This window comes from Zingiber officinale, chromosome 11B (assembly GCF_018446385.1).
Source record: "Zingiber officinale cultivar Zhangliang chromosome 11B, Zo_v1.1, whole genome shotgun sequence".
NCBI classification, from domain to species: domain Eukaryota; kingdom Viridiplantae; phylum Streptophyta; class Magnoliopsida; order Zingiberales; family Zingiberaceae; genus Zingiber; species Zingiber officinale.
Genome location: NC_056007.1, coordinates 23,031,487 through 23,049,484, shown reverse-complemented (window position 1 = coordinate 23,049,484; position 17,998 = coordinate 23,031,487). Strand labels below are relative to the sequence as shown.

The window sequence follows — 17,998 nt, the reverse complement described above, 5'->3', positions numbered from 1 at the left end:
CATCGAGAATATGAGAGAACATAAGTGGGCAGAGAGACCGTGGAGGAGAAATTATTCATGGATCATTTGTTGCCCAGGTAAGAGCCTCAATTTATAAACTCAAAATCCACACACATGTAATTAACCTGAGTAATAGCCATTAACTGCCATTAATCCTTAAACTGCAAACCATTAATATGTCTCATTCAAGTTATAAGCAGGAAAAATGTTGGCACAACTGAAATCAGAAGGAAAAATGTTGGCACAACTGCATTCAGACGGAAAAATGTTCAGACGAACTGTGTTAATATCTTCTAATTAAAATCAGGAGCACAGTGTTCAGAGTTGTGCACAACTGAAATCATAATATAAGTTTTAGTGTTTTGCAAATACAAGAACAAGCCAGATTTACACCCCCAGAACTTTAGACAAACTCTTAAAATTGGGTTTAAAGCAGGATTTAGTGCTTTGCTTCTGCTTGGACCCAAATCATCAGGCAACAGCAGAAGCAAAGCAAAGGACAATTTGGTTTAAAGCATTCCTTAAGCAAAACACTTTCTGAACATTAATAAAGTCTAATCCTTGTATTTATAGGACTCGAGCAAATTGGGCAAAGCTTCATGTCGTTTCCGCAGTCGTAACAAACCTGTGTTAGCAGAAATGGCTGATTAGAAAAGATGGAAAGATGGGGATGCTTGCTCAAGAAAGTCCTTAGTTTTTAGAACTAGATGCAGTTTTTGAAAAATAAAAATAAGATAGAAACACTCACTCCTGTTATGTAAAAGGAGTGAAATTATAGGTAAATTTACCTGATGCCCGCACCCGAAAGCTAGGTTCTTGGTCTGGTTGGAACATACGCCACAGATCTGACATCGAAACAAACAAAAAATGGTAGGTATTGGAGCATTTGTTGGAAGAATAAAGCAAACTAACCTTGATTTTTTAGCTACTCCGAGTAATTGTTTATAGATTTTACTACCCGATACTCAGAATAGAATAGCAGTATGTTCGAAAAAAAAGGAAGTTACCTTGTCAAAAGCACCTCCTCTTAACTAATTAACTCATGCAAGAACCAAAGGGAGATAAGGTAATATAAGTGACCTTTTTATCGTTGACAGCAGAAGCTGAAGAAACCACAGCATTACTTTTATCAACTCCAGGGGAAGGATCAGAAATGCTCGACTGTGGGCGCTTTGAGGTTGGACCGCGACCCTTAATTGGAGGTGGAAGGCATTTCCTTCTCGGAATTCCTCTGCATTTGCTGCGAAGTAAGAAAAAAACAAATCTGAATTAGCTTGTATAAAAAGAAGAAAACTAATGTAATAGATAAAAAGCCTGCCAATTCATGAACTTGGGTTTGTAATTAAACAATGAAGGACCATTACCCCAAAAGTTGGAGATCCAATGTGGCCTTATATTGTGAAGGAATTTCCATCAAAGCGGATAGAGCAAACTCTGCCTCCTTTTTATTGTTGGCTATGTTTTTTGACATGATTTCAGTAGAATTTACAAACTGCAAGCACAAAGGTGTTGAGCAAGCTTTTCAGTACTAATGTAACATGTTAAACTAGAAACATTAATGTAAATATGAAAGTTCAATCTATGACCTGGAAATTATCAAATGATCGAGAAGGTATGTTATCATCAAACTGTTGCATCATGTCCCAGGGACCATCACCAACTCCAACAAGAACAATAGAGAGTGGATAATCACTATAGTACACAACACACATCAAAAGAGGGAATCCAAATATAGCATTCTGAGTACAATCTTCGTAGTATGGCAGCTACCAGTAGTTACCTAGCTTTAACAATAGCATTTATAGTATCTCTCTCTTGTGAGCTTAACTTGCCACTATTCTTGCCAACCCCACTTGTTACCTGGAAAAGAATTCAAAAAAGAAGGATTAGATCGGATTAAGTATCAAAATACAGAAACAATATGCATCACTACCAGAACAGACTCTGCATTTAAAAGAATAAAAACTTCAAGCATAGGCTCATCAAGCACAATTAAGACACCGAGGAGAACAAATGAAAGCAAAAGGATCAAAATACATCTTGTGAAAATGTCAAATTATTTGAGATAGTAGATGCATCTTTGATAACTAACCTGGCCATCTGCTATAATGAGGAGAACATGATACTGGCCACCAGTTTGATCTACAATGCTTATTGCTGTTTCAATTATTGGAGCAAAAGATGTTGGACCTGTGATATGGCAATTTCAGAGTCAATTAATGATCTGCAACTTGACCATCCTAGAAAAGATCTGTAACTACCAGCTAGCCTAAGATGTGGAACTATTTCTCTATATCTTTCAAGTGCTTCCTCGAAACCATTACACGGGCGGTTGTTTGGAAAAAAACTGAACACCTCCTGATCATGAGTAGTTGCTGCAATAAAGGGTAGCTTAAACATTCTAACAGAAATTGGATAGCTCTCCAAGCTGAATAAGCATAATAGAATGGGTGTTAACTAACCGTCTCCAAATCCAAAGCAAGGAATAAGGTTATCCTCATCAAATGCAGAAAGTGTCCTCCCAATGACAGATATTGCTTGTTCATAAGGGTTTGGAGAACAATCCATGTCATGCAAACTTCGGCGATTGAAAGAAACCTTACCTGATAAATTATAGCATTGCATTAAATATTTTAAAGATTCACTGGTAAAACTACTTTATGTACTTCATTAAGTTTGCTTGCTAATTCATGCTAAAGTTCATGAGGATTTAAGTATGACCAGCTCTTATAAACTTCTTAGTATGCTTACACGCAACCAGGAAATACAGACCTTGCAACACAGATAGCCACCCAAAGACTGGATTAGCAATAATATGATAAAAACAGATTAATTGTTCACACAGCATTACAAGAATAAAATATGCAATATTTATTATAAGATGCAGAGTGTGAAATTTCATCAAGCTAGTAAATTCCAAATAATTGAGTCAGGCTATATAATTCCTTGTTTGAAACCAATGTTTTGAGAAGAAGATAATTGTTTAGAAACTTACTTCTTCCTAAAATTAGTGGCATTGCTAAACTGTGTATCGAACCAACAAGAATGGTAAAGGTATTTAAGAGTACAAGCAAACCTGCCCACTCATTGCTCTTTGTAAAATCAATTCCGACTATCAGATTAGAAGATTCAAGACCAGCATTTGAAAGATCTTCAGTAACCTGCATTACAAAGGTGTAATGACTTGAGTATCGCCAAGAAAAACCATTTAATATACAAAAGAAAATGCGTATAAGTTAATTTAGGTTTTGTAATAGTTTTTATATAAGTATACTGATTGGATAAAGTGTAGTATGACAACTGTTTCCAAATGTTTGCTTAACATTGGCTTCTTATATCAAGCAGTGCTTTGAGAAGCATACTCAATTTGGCTTGAGCTAAACTCAGCAAACACGTCAAGTCATATTTGTCCCAATTATTTGAAGTCAGCTACAGAGTTTTTATTCCTCCAATGAGCTCTATGCAAGACTGTATCACTATTAATATTTGAATCAATTAAATTTTATTTATTACAATCACTCAATTTCTTTGATTACCCTGTACCTCTTAAATCTTCTACTCTAATCAATCAACTCCTCTACATATAGAACCTATTAGTCGATTTTGAACATGTCCAACTTTAAGCGACAAAGTATAGGTGAATTGAGTCTAGGCAACCACATTTTGAGTAGATCCAGGAGTTCTATTAATTCATAGAGATCAATGTATTCTCTTGATCAATAAGCTCGGCTCATTAATCCTTGAATTGTTGTCGCATATAAGAAGCCAAGGAGACAAAAGTTTAGGTAAGAAGTCCTGCAAAATGGTAAATATTGGGGTTACAGTTATTGCAAGTAATCAACCGATAAAGAATTAGGACTAACAAACAATGCCATATGCAATCATACTCCTGAACTTAATTCATGTCCTTACAATAATATAGCATCACATAACATCACAGCCATCACATAATCAGCCACATCGTTATTTCATATGACAATGAGTGCATCATTATTCTAAGTTCAGTGAGATGCACAAACATGAGTAGCTTCAGGAAAAGTAAGACAAGCGCACAGGAGACGCTACTTAGTTCAGCAAGGATTTGCTTATCCATGGATACACAGTGACATTTCAATTCAGTGAAACTAACTCACTACACATGTAATAAGCACCCATGTGATACCCTTTATGTTTCACTAATGAGTACGACATGGTATCACCAATTAACCGCTATCATGTTAACATACTTTTTCAAGTTATATATAGGAATTGTGAGTAATTAACTGGCCAATACCGGTACTACATGAATCATTTGCTAGTCACGGGCACATGGTATCACCTGATTAGATCCTTGATATTCAAGTTCAACTACTAATCAACTAATGTATTCAAAAAATTCAAACCCATTGATATATGATAATACTCTCAATTAAGTATTTGAGTTAGGCATATACAAATTTCATCCCTTCTATGCTAAGAACATCGCCATGCTCAAGCAATTTGGCTACTATCATGAAAAAAGGAAAGCTTTAGACCAATAGCAATGGATAAAAAAAAAAGTATTCACCTGTTCAAGAGAGTTGTAATCATCGCCTATTCTTGAATACTTCATCTTCAACCTTTCTCTTGCTTGGGGCTTCTCATGACTCTCTGGGTATGCCGAGTACCTCGAAGTGCTCGGAGTTGTCGTGGAAACGTACTCACGCGAATGGTGGCTAATGTCCCTCGACTTCGACGATAGGGCTCCCATGACAAGAGTTGAAGCATCAGGTAGATCGGTGAGAATCGTACGCCCAACTCTCTGTCTGCATCAAATCGCTCTGTTGATAATCAAAGACATAAATCAGCCGATCATACAAGATTTGACAAGAAGAAAATCTGTGCGCTAAATTTTAACAAGAAAGGACTAAATTCACGTTACAAGATAACCGAACATCAACCGATAAAAATCGAACCTTTCTCCCTAGAATCGATTGGAACCAGCGGAGAGCAGGAAGAAGCCGACGAATTGAATGATTATCCTTCGCCTCGATTAGGATGGCGAAGACGAGCAATAGAAAAAGCTTGGAAGAAATCAAGCGGCGTGTCATTATGGATGACAGCGGCGATGCGTTTGCGACCTGCGAGGAAGTTTCCTTGCGAACCATATTGGTGTTTACAGATAGTTACGCCCTGCGAGATGGGTTCGTTCCTACATCACTGGTGGGTCCGCGTGTTGCTGGGATAATTTTGTATGTAGTAAATAAATTTTTACATGTAATTTTTATTCATGAAAATCTTTGTTTTTACACCCCAGTCAAATATATTTATTTAATTGTCCATGATATTTTTAGGTATAAAAAGTCTAAAAATCAGTATAAATCCTCTTAAATTCAGTATATTAAATTAGAATATAGTATATTTTCTATCAAATTGAGTACGATTCTTTTTTCACCTCAAAATATACTCGATTTTAATTTAATGTGCTGAATTTAATAGGAATTATACTCATTTTTAGACTATTTGTATCGAAAAATATGAGGGTTAATTTCGATAGAAAATATACTTAGAGCTGTCAGACGGGCCAACCCGTGGCGGGATGGGTCGGTCCGTGGCGGGTTAACCATTTGGCGGGACGGGGCGGGGCGGGCCAACCCGCTAACTTGACGGGTTGAGAAATTTCCAACCCGCGGGCCCATCAAAATTTTTTAAAAATTAAAAATATTTCATATCTTCAACATTTTATTTCGAAAAAGTTTTCTACAATTAAATGTATACATAAACATGTATTTTAAATATAAATGAATACAAACGAGTACTTATGTTGGATGAAAAGTACTATTTTTATTTCAAAATTATAATAAAGAAAGATAATAAATTGGCCTAAAACTTAGCTTACATGTGTTTTTTAACCCGCGGGCCAACCCGTGCGGGTCGCGGGCCTAGACAGGTCGGCCCACGGCGGACTTGGGTTGATAAAATTCCAACCCAACCCGCTTAAATTGTTTGGCGGGGTGGGCCAACCCGTCGGGCCCAACCCAAATTGACGGCTTTAAATATACTCGATCCTAGTATAGAGTACTAGATTATAATATAAAGTGCTGAATTTAACAGGAATTATATTTATTTTTAGACTTTTTATACCTAAAATATAAGAGGGACAATTTTGATAGAAAATATACTCGATTTTTAATATAAAGTACTGACTTTAAGAAGAATTATATTCGTTTTTGGACTTTTTATACTTAATTTTGGATTTTTTATACCTAAAAAATCTGAGGGGCAATTTAGGTATCAATATTTATATGAGGGAGTTGAAACAAGTAATACTTTATATGTAGAGAGTGGAAACAAAATTTTTTTGACATGAGAATTACATGTAAAGTTAATACTATAATGAAGATTTTTCTCTAATTTACGATTGTTGCTTGTCTTTTTCATGAAATTGCTCCTATTTTTTTCCTTGTTTCTGCAAACAACTTTTAAGAAAATTAGCCTCAGCATTAAATACGGCAAGTACACTTTACCAAAACTTAATTTAATATATAAATGGGACGAAAGCGAATGATACGAATAAAAACAAAGGGAATGGAGTTAAGATCCATTGTCCCAACGTGTCTCCTTATTGACAGGACGATTATGATATTCTCAAAGTATGTATAATATACTTGTGATGTACATTGTATCCTTAGGATATAATTTATGGTAATTTATTAAAAGACATACTAAATTTAATGTATTTATCAAAAGGTGTATCATCATTTTGTATTTACCAAAAGACGCAGGTAAGTGATGTGTAATACCGAATATAGCCCTCCCGTCAATCTCCTCTGATCAGTCATCATTTTCCAGGCATCCTAACCACAGTTTTCAATTACTTTGATTTTAAAAAAATAAATTCGATGATTAGTGTACCTCCCTCTTCGTGACATGCGAGTGTAGCTCCTTCTTATGAAACCCTAGTTTAGTGACCTCGAGTGTTTCTCAAGCGGCATCAAGCATTTCAGTTCAATTAAAAACCAGGACTGTTCGCACGCCAACACTGAAGGATTCTAGGGTTTACATCTATCAGCTAGTATCATAATAGCGCAAAGACGTTGATCGGGTGCATCATCATCCTCTCCACATCAATTAGCTGTAAAGGTTATCATTTTACAAACTATGTGATCTTGAGAAGCTGAAATAGTATGATTTTAATTTTTTTATTTTTATAAAGTATAGGGTTCAGTTGATGTTGGACACAAACTGCATTGGAACAGTGTCCTCGGTCACTTTAAAAGTTTTTTTCAACCATCCACGAAGAAAGGAACGCATGAAGGCTCTGTTATTTTACATGACCAACACATAGTGCTGATCAAACAGACATCCTTTCGTATTTTTTTGGACATAGAAGATATACAGCACATCCGTGGGATTTTAATAAATATATTTCAAAATTGGAATTCAAGTAGTCAAACCTTTAGATTCTCAGGTACAATTTATAATTTTGTATTTTAATCACAAAGTAGTTGTATGGTAAAATTTAATGTTTTGTTAAACCTGGGCCTGATACGATGTCGTATCAGGCCCAACGTGGGCATGATATGGCATCGTATCATGTCGACGGTGTTCCTAATACTTTTGTATGTGTTGGTAAAAGTATAATAATAATTTAACTTGGTCAGGTGTTCCGGTTGGCTTCACAAGAAGAGACGTTTCATTGCTGCTTGGTATTGCAGACCGTGGAGCTTCAATTCCGATCAATTCAGTTAAAGCATCCAGTGACCTCTTTCTAACTTACTTCTCAAACAAAAAAGAAGCTACTAGATCAAGAATTGAGGAGTTGCTTAAAATTTATGGCAATCGCGTTGAAGGCGAAGATGATCTTTTATTATTTTGCAAATTCTATATTTTGTATATATTTGTTTGTATCTTATTTTCTTCTAGTACATATAAGGTCCCTTTAAGTCTTATAGATATAGTAGATGATTTTGAGAATCTTGATAGATTCAACTGGGATGAAGCAATACATGAATTTATGGCTCCACAATTACCTAAGATTGGGGACATATTTTCATCAACTGAGACAAAACAGTCTAACACCAACCTCCCTTACCTAAAGGGATTTGCTGGTCTTTTAGCAGTAAGTGTATAATTTATGTCAAATTTTTTAATATTTTACGGACATTTTTAAAATAGTTAACCCTTGTGATGGTCAATCAGGCATGGTTTTTGGAGCATGTTCCAATCCAAAAACCATACAAAATCAAAGGAGCAAGAATAAATAAGTGGAGGAATATTCCTTCACATATTGGTAAGGTGAGAGAATTGATTGACAAAGTCTCATCTGAAGAGGTAAATTTTGAATACTTTGACTATAGTTTGGTTAAAAAGTCTTGTTTTAACATGTGGTTTAATATTCTTACAGGTTGTGATTGACCTAATCCCTAACCAAGATGAAAAATCATTGGTTGAGAACCTTGATGGCGTTGCTAAAAATCCACCTGCAATGGAGGCATCACAAATTGAAGTCACTGAAGTAGGAAGGCAGATTAATAAGGAGTGTTGTAATTGCATTATTCAAGCAAACATAATTAAAGAGCTAACATTGGAGAACATACAATTGAAGGAGAGGGTGAAAGAATTACTTAAAATAGTTGAAAATAAAGGCATGGGATCTCAATATAGCGAGCCTGTAGACGATCCTCAAATTGAACCTGTAGGTGTTACAACAAGAAGTAGGAGAGGACTTGACAGAAGTCGCTATGATTACAGGGACACTCCAATTGATAGTCTATTGTGGCTCAAAACTTTACCTAAGAGGCAGCGTAGAAATATACAAATAAGTGAGCCTACGGAGAAAGATACAAGTCTAGGAGAAGGAAAAATAGTTGTCATAGAATATGGTGTTGTGGGCAAGGGGAAAGGAAAAATTGATTTGGATGAAATGGAAGAAGAAATTAATATTGTACAATTGATGGAAGACAAATCTGATGAAGAGGCAGAGAATGATGTAGATATGTTTGCCAAATATGACAAAATGAGGAAACAAGCAATTGTTGTAAGACGATATATGCAAATTTCATTGTATTTTGTTAGATTTAATGGATTATCTAATTGGCTTTTTGTGTTTATGTGCAATAGTATGTGAAGAAGCAATTTAAGTCTTCCCAGAAAAAAAAAACAAGACGAAGAGGTGGCGTACTTGTTAAAAGCCTTGGAGGAAATAAAGTATGTAAATTACATTAGTCATGACTATTATATGCTTCTCGTATCATTTGAGCTAAGGTTATCAAAATTAAATTTGTAAAAATAATCTCTAATTTGTTTACTTTGTAGGTTTACAAATGATATAGTTTGGGAGGAACCACCCTTTTATTTAAATTTGTATTACCTTTTATCTGGTGTGAATGGAGAGATGTTAACAAGAGGGGATGTAATCGACACGTATTGTAAAATTCTATTTAGGGGGGCATTCCCATTTGGAAGCGCATACAGCAAGTCAATATATTGTTCAACATTCTTCACAGTAAGGAATTGATTTGAGTATAGTAAAATTTAGAATTCTTTTTATTATTTGGTTATGTATGTAAGACTTTGCATATTTGTAGTCATTAATGAAATCGTCAAGTAAGTTTGCCTTCCAACACCTGATAAAGATAGATAGAGGAGATGAAGAGGTAAGGTATATATTTATACCTTTGTGCAGTGATAATGCACACTTCCACTTGCTGCTGGTGGACACCAAATCAATGACGTTCAATCAGTACAATTCTCTAGCAAGTGGAAGTAATTACAAATATGAATTTGAAGCAGCGGTGAACATCTAATAATAATGTGTATGGTTGTATTTTAATATAAATGCTAGTTGATGGAAAATGGAAATTTCCTCTTCAATCTTCAGGTATCAGATTTTAAATTATATAGTCGTGAGCACATTGCTGCTATTCATCCAAACTTGGAAAGGCATTATCCATTCGAAAAATGGGTCTCCTGCACAATAGAATGTCCACAAAAACAAGCAAGGTAAATCGAGCACAAAGTGTGAATATAAATTATTGATAAAAAAATATTGAGCATAAAAATGTTGTTGTTTACAGCGTTAACTGTGGCTTCTTTGTGATGCAATACATTCGATGTCTCCTATATGATATGAAGATGGACTTCAAACAAGGAGACATGAAAAAAATTAGAATTGATGTAATGGTATCTTTTTTTATGGATAAGTATTTTAAAACATTGGATTAAATATCCAGTCTTGTAAGGCAAAACTTTTATAAAATGTAAATGAACTTATTATGTTGTGTAGGTAGTTTAATATCTTTGTATGTAGTATTTGTTGTATAATACAGTGGTATGTAGTATATGAGAAGATTATAAACTGTCACTGGAATATTAATAATATTGCATAGTGATTAGTAAAATATAAGTCACAATATACAAAATGCGATGCGGGTGCTTATCAGTGGAAAGAGACATAATGTATATAAGTTATACTGCACACCATTACTATCTTCTCCAAACTAAAAACATGGTAATGGTTGTGATTGTTTAATATATCAAATAGGCTCGGACCAACAGTCGGTTTCAAGAGCACAATGTCACTAGGTTCAGTGTCAACTGGCACGGAGCAATATCTTCTTAGAAATGGGGTATAAATACGTTTTGACACCAGATATACCTTCTCCCCAGTCAGACCTTCACAAGGAACGTGATTTCAGGTAAATCCAAGTAGGAGAGGGCCATCAGTGGGTTTTGGTCAAAATCCACTGATGGACCTAGACACCTCTGATTCGACCCATTTCAGTTCGAGTGGTATTCTGGAGTTGCAAGGACTCCAAATCTGCTGGAAAATTGTTATTTAAAGCTCTATAGGTGCAGGGGAAAAAATAAAATATAATCAGCCTCCGTTGGGTCTGATATGCTTCAATATCAGGCCCAACGTCGGCCTGATATGAGTGTATATCAGGCCCAACGTGGGCCTGGAATCGTATCATTTCATAAAACATTAAATCAAACTCCCCCTAATATAAACTCCAAACATTCTAACAGTGTCATGATGAAAAAAATAAATAACATCAATTTTAAAAGTCCCCTTCAGAAAAGTTGTGTCCTGTTCCGTGCCAACTGACACGGAGCAATACCTTCTTAGAAATGGGGTATAAATACTTTTTGACATCAGATATACCTTCTCCCCAGTCAGACCTTCACAGGGAACGTGATTTCAGGTAAATCCAAGTAGGGGAGGGCCATCAATGGGTTTCGGTCAAAATCCACTGATGGACCTAGACACCTCTAGTTCGACCCATTTCAGTTCGAGTGGTATTCCGGAGTTGCAAGGACTCCAAATCTACTGGAAAATCGTTATTTAAAGCTCTATACGTGCAGGGAAAAAATAAAATATAATCAGCCTCTGTTGGGCCTGATATGCTTAAATATCAGGCCCAATGTGGGCCTGATATGAGTGCATCTCAGGCCCAACGTGGGCCTGGTATAGTATCGTTTCATAAAACATTAAATCTAACTCCCCCTAATATAAACTCCAAACATTCTAACAGTGTCCTAATGAAAAAAATAAATAACATCAATTTTAAAAGTCCCCTTCAGAAAAGTTGTGCCCTGTTCCGTGCCAACTGGCACGGAGCAATACCTTCTTAGAAATGGGGTATAAATACGTTTTGACACCAAATATACCTTCTCCCCAGTCAGAACTTCACAGGGAACGTGATTTCAGGTAAATCCAAGTAGGGGAAGGCCATCAGTGGGTTTTGGTCAAAACTCACTGATGGACCTAGACACCTCTAATTCGACCCATTTCAGTTCGAGTGGTATTCTGGAGTTGCAAGGACTCCGAATCTATTGGAAAATCGTTATTTAAAGCTCTATAAGTGCAGGAAAAAAAATAAAATATAATAAGCCTCCATTGGACCTGATATGCTTCAATATCAGTCCCAACGTGGGCCTGATATGAGTGCATATCAGGCCCAACGTGGGCCTGGTATCCTATCGTTTCATAAAACATTAAATCTAACTCCCCCTAATATAAACTCCAAACATTATAACAGTGTCCTAATGAAAAAAATAAATAACAATAATTTTAAAAGCTCCCTTCAAAAAAGTTGTGCCCTGTTCCGTGCCAACTGGCACGGAGCAATACCTTCTTATAAATGGGGTATAAATACGTTTTGACACCAAACATACCTTCTCCCCAGTCAGAACTTCACAGGGAACATGATTTCAGGTAAATCCAAGTAGGGGAGGGTCATCAGTGGGTTTTGGTCAAAACCCACTGATGGACCTAGACACCTCTGATTCGTTCCATTTCAGTTCGAGTGGTATTCCGGAGTTGCAAGGACTCCAAATCTGCTGGAAAATCATTATTTAAAGCTCTATAGGTGCAGGGAAAAAAATAAAATATAATCAGCCTCCGTTGGGCCTTATATGCTTCAATATCAGGCCCAACGTGGGCTTGGTATCGTATCGTTTCATAAAACATTAAATCTAACTCCCCCTAATATAAACTCCAAACATTCTAACAGTGTCCTGATGAAAAAAACAAATAACAACATTTTTAAAAGTCCCCTTCAGAAAAGTTGTGCCCTATTCCGTGCCAACTAGCACGAAGCAATACCTTCTTATAAATGGGGTATAGATACGTTTTAACACCAGATATATCTTCTCCCCAGTCAGAACTTCACAGGAAACGTCATTTCAAGTAAATTCAAGTAGGGGAGGGTCATCAGTGGGTTTTGGTCAAAACTCACTGATGAACCTAGACACCTCTTATTCGACTCATTTCAGTTCGAGTGGTATTCTGGAGTTGCAAAGACTCCAAATCTGATGGGAAATCATTATTTAAAACTCTATAGGTGCAGGGAAAAAAATAAAATATAATCAGCCTCCGTTGGGCCTGATATGCTTCAATATCAGGCCCAACGTGGGTCTGATATGAGTGCATATCAGGCCCAACATGGGCCTGGTATCGTATCGTTTCATAAAACATTAAATCTAACTCCCCCTAATATAAACTCCAAATATTCTAACACTGTCCTAATGAAAAAAAATAAATAACAACAATTTTAAAAGTCCCCTTTAGAAAAGTTGTGTCCTGTTCCGTGTCAACTGGCACGGAGCAATACCTTCTTATAAATGGGGTATAAATACGTTTTAACACCAGATATACCTTCTCCCCAGTCAGAACTTCACAGGGAACGTGATTTCAGGTAAATCCAAGTAGGGGAGGGCCATCAGTGGGTTTTGGTCAAAACTCACTAATGGACCTAGACACCTCTGATTCGACCCGTTTCAGTTTGAGTCATATTCCGGAGTTGCAAAGACTCCAAATCTGCTGGAAAATCGTTATTTAAAGCTCTATAGGTGTAGGGAAAAAAATAAAATATAATCAACCTCCGTTGGGCCTGATATGAGTGCATATCAAGCACAACGTGGGTCTGGTATCGTATCGTTTCATAAAATATTAAATATCCATAGTATTTTAAGGCAAAAACTTGTAGAGAATGTAAATTAAGTTACGTAGTGTAGGTAGTTTTATATGTTTGTATGTAGTCTTTGTTGTTTAATACAGTATTATGTATTATATGAGAAGAGAATAAACTGGAACTGGAATATTAATTATATTGCATAGTGATTAGTCAAATATAAGTCACAATATCCTGTGACATCCAAATTGCTATTCTGGTGCTTATCAGTGAAAAGAGAGATAATGTATATAAGTTGTACTGCACACCATATCTATCTTCTCAAAACTAAAAACATGGTAACGGTTGGGATTGTTTAGAAAATCAAATAGGATCAGACCAAAACTCGGTTTCAAGATCACAAGGTAGGTTTTGAAATTTGAATTAGGCTTGTAAATATGGAACACCAAAGTAACTAAGTTACGGGGGAAAAAATTTGGTTCTTAGTCCTGAAACTGCAAGAGGGACTGTTCTGTGGAAAATGGCACGGAGCCATACCTTCTAATCTATGGTGTATAAATTCTGTTTGACATCATATATACCATCTCCCCATCAAGACCTTCACAGGGGACTTGATTTCATGTAAATCCAAGTAGGGGAGGGCCATCAATGGGTTTTGTTCAAAACCCACTAATGTACCTAGACACCTCTGATTCGACCCATTTAAGTTCGTGTGGGATTCTGGAATTTTAAGGACTCCATCGGTGCTAGCAAATCATGGTTTAAAGCTTCAGAGCTGTGGTGGCACGTGATGGAAAAAAAATAGGCATCGTTGGGCCTGATATGCTTGAATATCAGGCCCAACGTAGGCCTGATATGATTGCATATCAGGCCTAATGTGGGCCTCATATGAGTGCATATCAGGCCCAACGTGGGCATGATATGACAGCATATCAGGCCCAAAGTGGGCCTAGTATGGTATCCTTTCTTATAAATTTATACTATCTCCCCCTTTCTATAAACTCAAAATGTGCTACCATGATCCTTATGAAAAAATCAAAAATAAATAAAATTAGAAGGTGCTACCATAGGGTTTAAGTCTATAGCATGGTCATAAGTGGAATATGTGGCAACTGGCACGGAGCCATACCTTCTAATCCATGGTGTATAAATTCTTTTTGACACCATATATACCATCTCCCCACCAAGACATTCACAGGGGACTTGATTTCATGTAAATCCAAGTAAGGGAGGGCCGTCAGTGAGTTTTGGTCAAAACCCACTGATGGACCTAGACACCTCTTATTCGACCCATTTCAGTTTGAGTGGTATTATGGAGTTCGAAGGAATCCATAGGTGCTAGCCAATCATGCTTAAAAGCTCCATAGGTGTGCTGGCAAGTGATGGAAATAAATACAAATTCAAGCACCGTTGGGCCTGATATGCTTGAATATCAGGCCCACCGTGGGCCTGATATTCTACCATATCAGGCCCAACGTGGGGCCTGATATTAAAGAGTATTATTTCAAAATAATAATAATTAATTAATCTTACACATAAATCGAGTCGATTAAATTTAAAATAAAATAAATAATGGGATATCAGGCCCAAGTTTCAATATACAAAAGTGCACACTCTCCTACTTCGGTCGTCATCTTCTTCTCGAAGTCATTCTACGCAGCACCGTTCGAGGCATGACTCTACCTTCACCGGCATTCGAGAATCAGTTTCGTGCGTAGATCGGTTGCTCATTTAGTTATGCTTTCTATAACCGTTTAACCTAGGGTTTGTGTGGGCGTGTTAGAATAAGAGCGTAGTCGTTATTACGGGATCTAAGAGTTGTTTTGCTGGGTGTGGTTATACAATAGCTAGGTTCGCAATGGCAACAAAAGAAGCGTCGACAAGTGTGAGTACTGATGCAACGCCCAAGGCCCCCTTGCTCAAGGGATTTCCAAATATTTTGGCTGTAAGTCCGATTACACATATATATCACGATATTTCACTACAAGAAAACAGGGCTTTAGAGACGAAAAAATCTGTCTCTGAAAATCATTTTTCCGTCTCTAAAGAAAGTTTGAGACGGAATATTCCGTCTCAAAAATCCGTTAGTGAAAGCCCCGTAGCTAATTTTGAAACGGAAATATTCTGTCTCTAATTTTTGAAACGGATGAAAAAACTGTTTATAAATCTGTTTCAAGTTAACAAAATAAAATTAATTTCAAATGTAAATTCTGTCTCTAATTTTATTTTAAATCTGTTATTAATCCTGTTTATAAATCTGTTTACAATTCTATTTATAAATCTGTATATAATTTTATTTTTAAATTTATCACTAAATATTATTATATTACATTTTTATATTTTTCATCAATATATTTAAATAATTCTTCATTTCAAATAAATTAAAATTATTAAAAAGAAATAACTTCTAATTCCAAATGTATTATACAATTAACATTAAAATAAATAAATATTTACATTATCCAAACAAATTTGACCAATAATCAAACTATAAAGATCAAATTTTCCTAGATATAAATGATTTGTATATTCCATTTCTTGAATCATTTCCAAATCATCTCCTTGAGATTTTCTTCCCTCTATAATAATAAGTTTTTTTTCTCTTTCAATAATTTGTTCCTCTATCCTCGAGCTAATAACATGCATGCCTTCATTTTCTTCTTTTGCCCTCCCTGTCTTCGAATTCCATGAGATAAATTGCTTCTCTTGTACAGATTAATGAACCAACCAATTTTGTTGAGAAAATCTAACAAATCAAAATATGAAACAAGTCTTACAATATCAGAATTTTTAATACAAATAAATTAAAATTATACAAAAGTCATAATCAATATCAATGATCACCCACTAATTAGTCCATAGTTGTCAATGCTAAAGAATTAACAAGTCATGAAGACTCTTTTGGCTTTGAAACAATAGGCATCACAAAACCATAAAAATTAGGTCAGTGTGAACAAATACTTAAGTAGGATTTTCTTCAAATTTGAATCTTAAACTTAGAATCTCTAAGTACATAAAACAAAATCAAATACAAGATAATAGAAAATTTTGGATTCTAAGACTAAGATTTGAAATAGCAAAGCAACTATGAAATCAAACCTAATGAATAAAATACAATTGCAGAAAATAATAGTCAACATGAAGTAATTAACGAAACTAAGCATGGAACAAAACCTAGAGCATTAAAGAAACCTAATCTAACTTAACCTAATTGAATTTAAATGAAGACATAAAACTTAACAATTGAAAGAGCAATACAAAGCAAGAGTTAAGTAAACTAAGATGCATCAGATAGAACCTAACTATTGAAAGAGACATTTCACCGAACGTGAAATGAACACATGACATGCAAAAATTAGAACCTAACTACGGAATATTTTATCAAACAAGTTGGGTGCATGAAACAATTAAAGCCAAGTGTGTGCATTCTAATTAAGGGAGATCAAGTTTGATATAAGCATTCAATAAGAAACATAACACACATCCAACATGATAAAAGAAACAACCTAATAAATCTGATCAGGTTCAGATTACTACCCTTATCAGCAGTTTGTGGCTCTTTCGACGATGGTAAATCTGTCCAACAACCCTCACCGCCTCAGAATTCACAGATACACGACAGTGGCACAAATCCAAGCACAAATGGGGTCACCGCAGCAATGGATCTGCAATCCAGAAGATGCCAATCCGTTGATAAGTTGTGACGGCTGTCAAACAGGGAAGAGGAATAGAGATGACAACATCTCATACCTCCTTGTGGCTGACCGGATGGCCACGGCACAATTGAAGGGGGCAACGCGTGGTAACCCCTCGCAACTGCTGATACGCGGAAGAACAACCCTACTCTCCTGTGTACTCAGCTCTCCGACGGTGGCAGATGGAAGAGGAAGAAGTGGCAGCCGGTGAAAGAGATGGCGGCGACGCTAGCCGCCCAAAATTGCAGGTACTGTGGTCGGATGCGATGACGTCGGCTGCATCTAGGGCAGAGACGCAAGGGGAAAAGTAGAAGAGGATCGGGCCGCCTGATAGCCCAGAGAGCTTGGTGTTGGTGAGGCTCGCGGAGAGAAAGACTGCTGTCAGCGGTGCTCTCGTGACAATCGGCGTGGTGAGGACCTCCGCGACGAGGAGACGACGGCAGAGGAGGGAAGATGACGCGGAAGAAGAGAAAGGGGCACCGGTTGGAGAAGATGAGGAGAAGAAGAAGAGCAGAGAGTAAACACGGCGTGAGAGAGGAGGAAGAATCGGGGCGGCGACGAGATAAGGTGAGGAAGGATTCGACGATTAGAGAGGAATAGGGCACGGTGAGGAATTATAACCATTAATTAAATTAGATAACTAGGTTTATTTTAATTAAAACCTAAGTAATTTCTTTTATCAACTCCTATTTAAATTGGATATTCCAAATAGATTTTTCTCAAGTGCAAATGTGTCCTCTAATTACATCTTACGAGCTCTGAAAAATTCATAAAAATATCTAAAAATTCCGTTAAGATTATTTCCCAATTAAATCTTATTATTTAATTATTATTATTATTTTTTTATTACCGTATTTTACAATAAAAGTGCACAATTATTAGTAAAAATCAATAAAAATAATAAGAATTCAGGGACTGTAGGGTGGA

The 17,998-nt window shown here is 36.2% G+C and overlaps 1 protein-coding gene across 1 annotated transcript; it reads right to left on the bottom strand.

Annotated features, from left to right (window-relative positions):
• Positions 1–252: 252 nt before the first annotated feature.
• Positions 253–17,684, bottom strand: LOC122034963 (E3 ubiquitin-protein ligase RGLG2-like). The gene is made up of 13 exons (XM_042594317.1): positions 17,127–17,684; positions 16,914–17,041; positions 4,547–4,799; positions 3,077–3,161; positions 2,463–2,603; positions 2,262–2,375; positions 2,093–2,190; positions 1,781–1,860; positions 1,587–1,692; positions 1,365–1,492; positions 1,081–1,240; positions 789–845; positions 253–625 (listed from the first exon to the last, which is right to left on the bottom strand). Exons 3-13 carry the CDS (start codon positions 4,727–4,729, stop codon positions 545–547), a joined length of 1,233 nt encoding a protein of 410 aa, XP_042450251.1. The 5' UTR covers positions 4,730–4,799; positions 16,914–17,041; positions 17,127–17,684; the 3' UTR covers positions 253–544.
• Between the last annotated feature and the right edge of the window lie 314 nt (positions 17,685–17,998).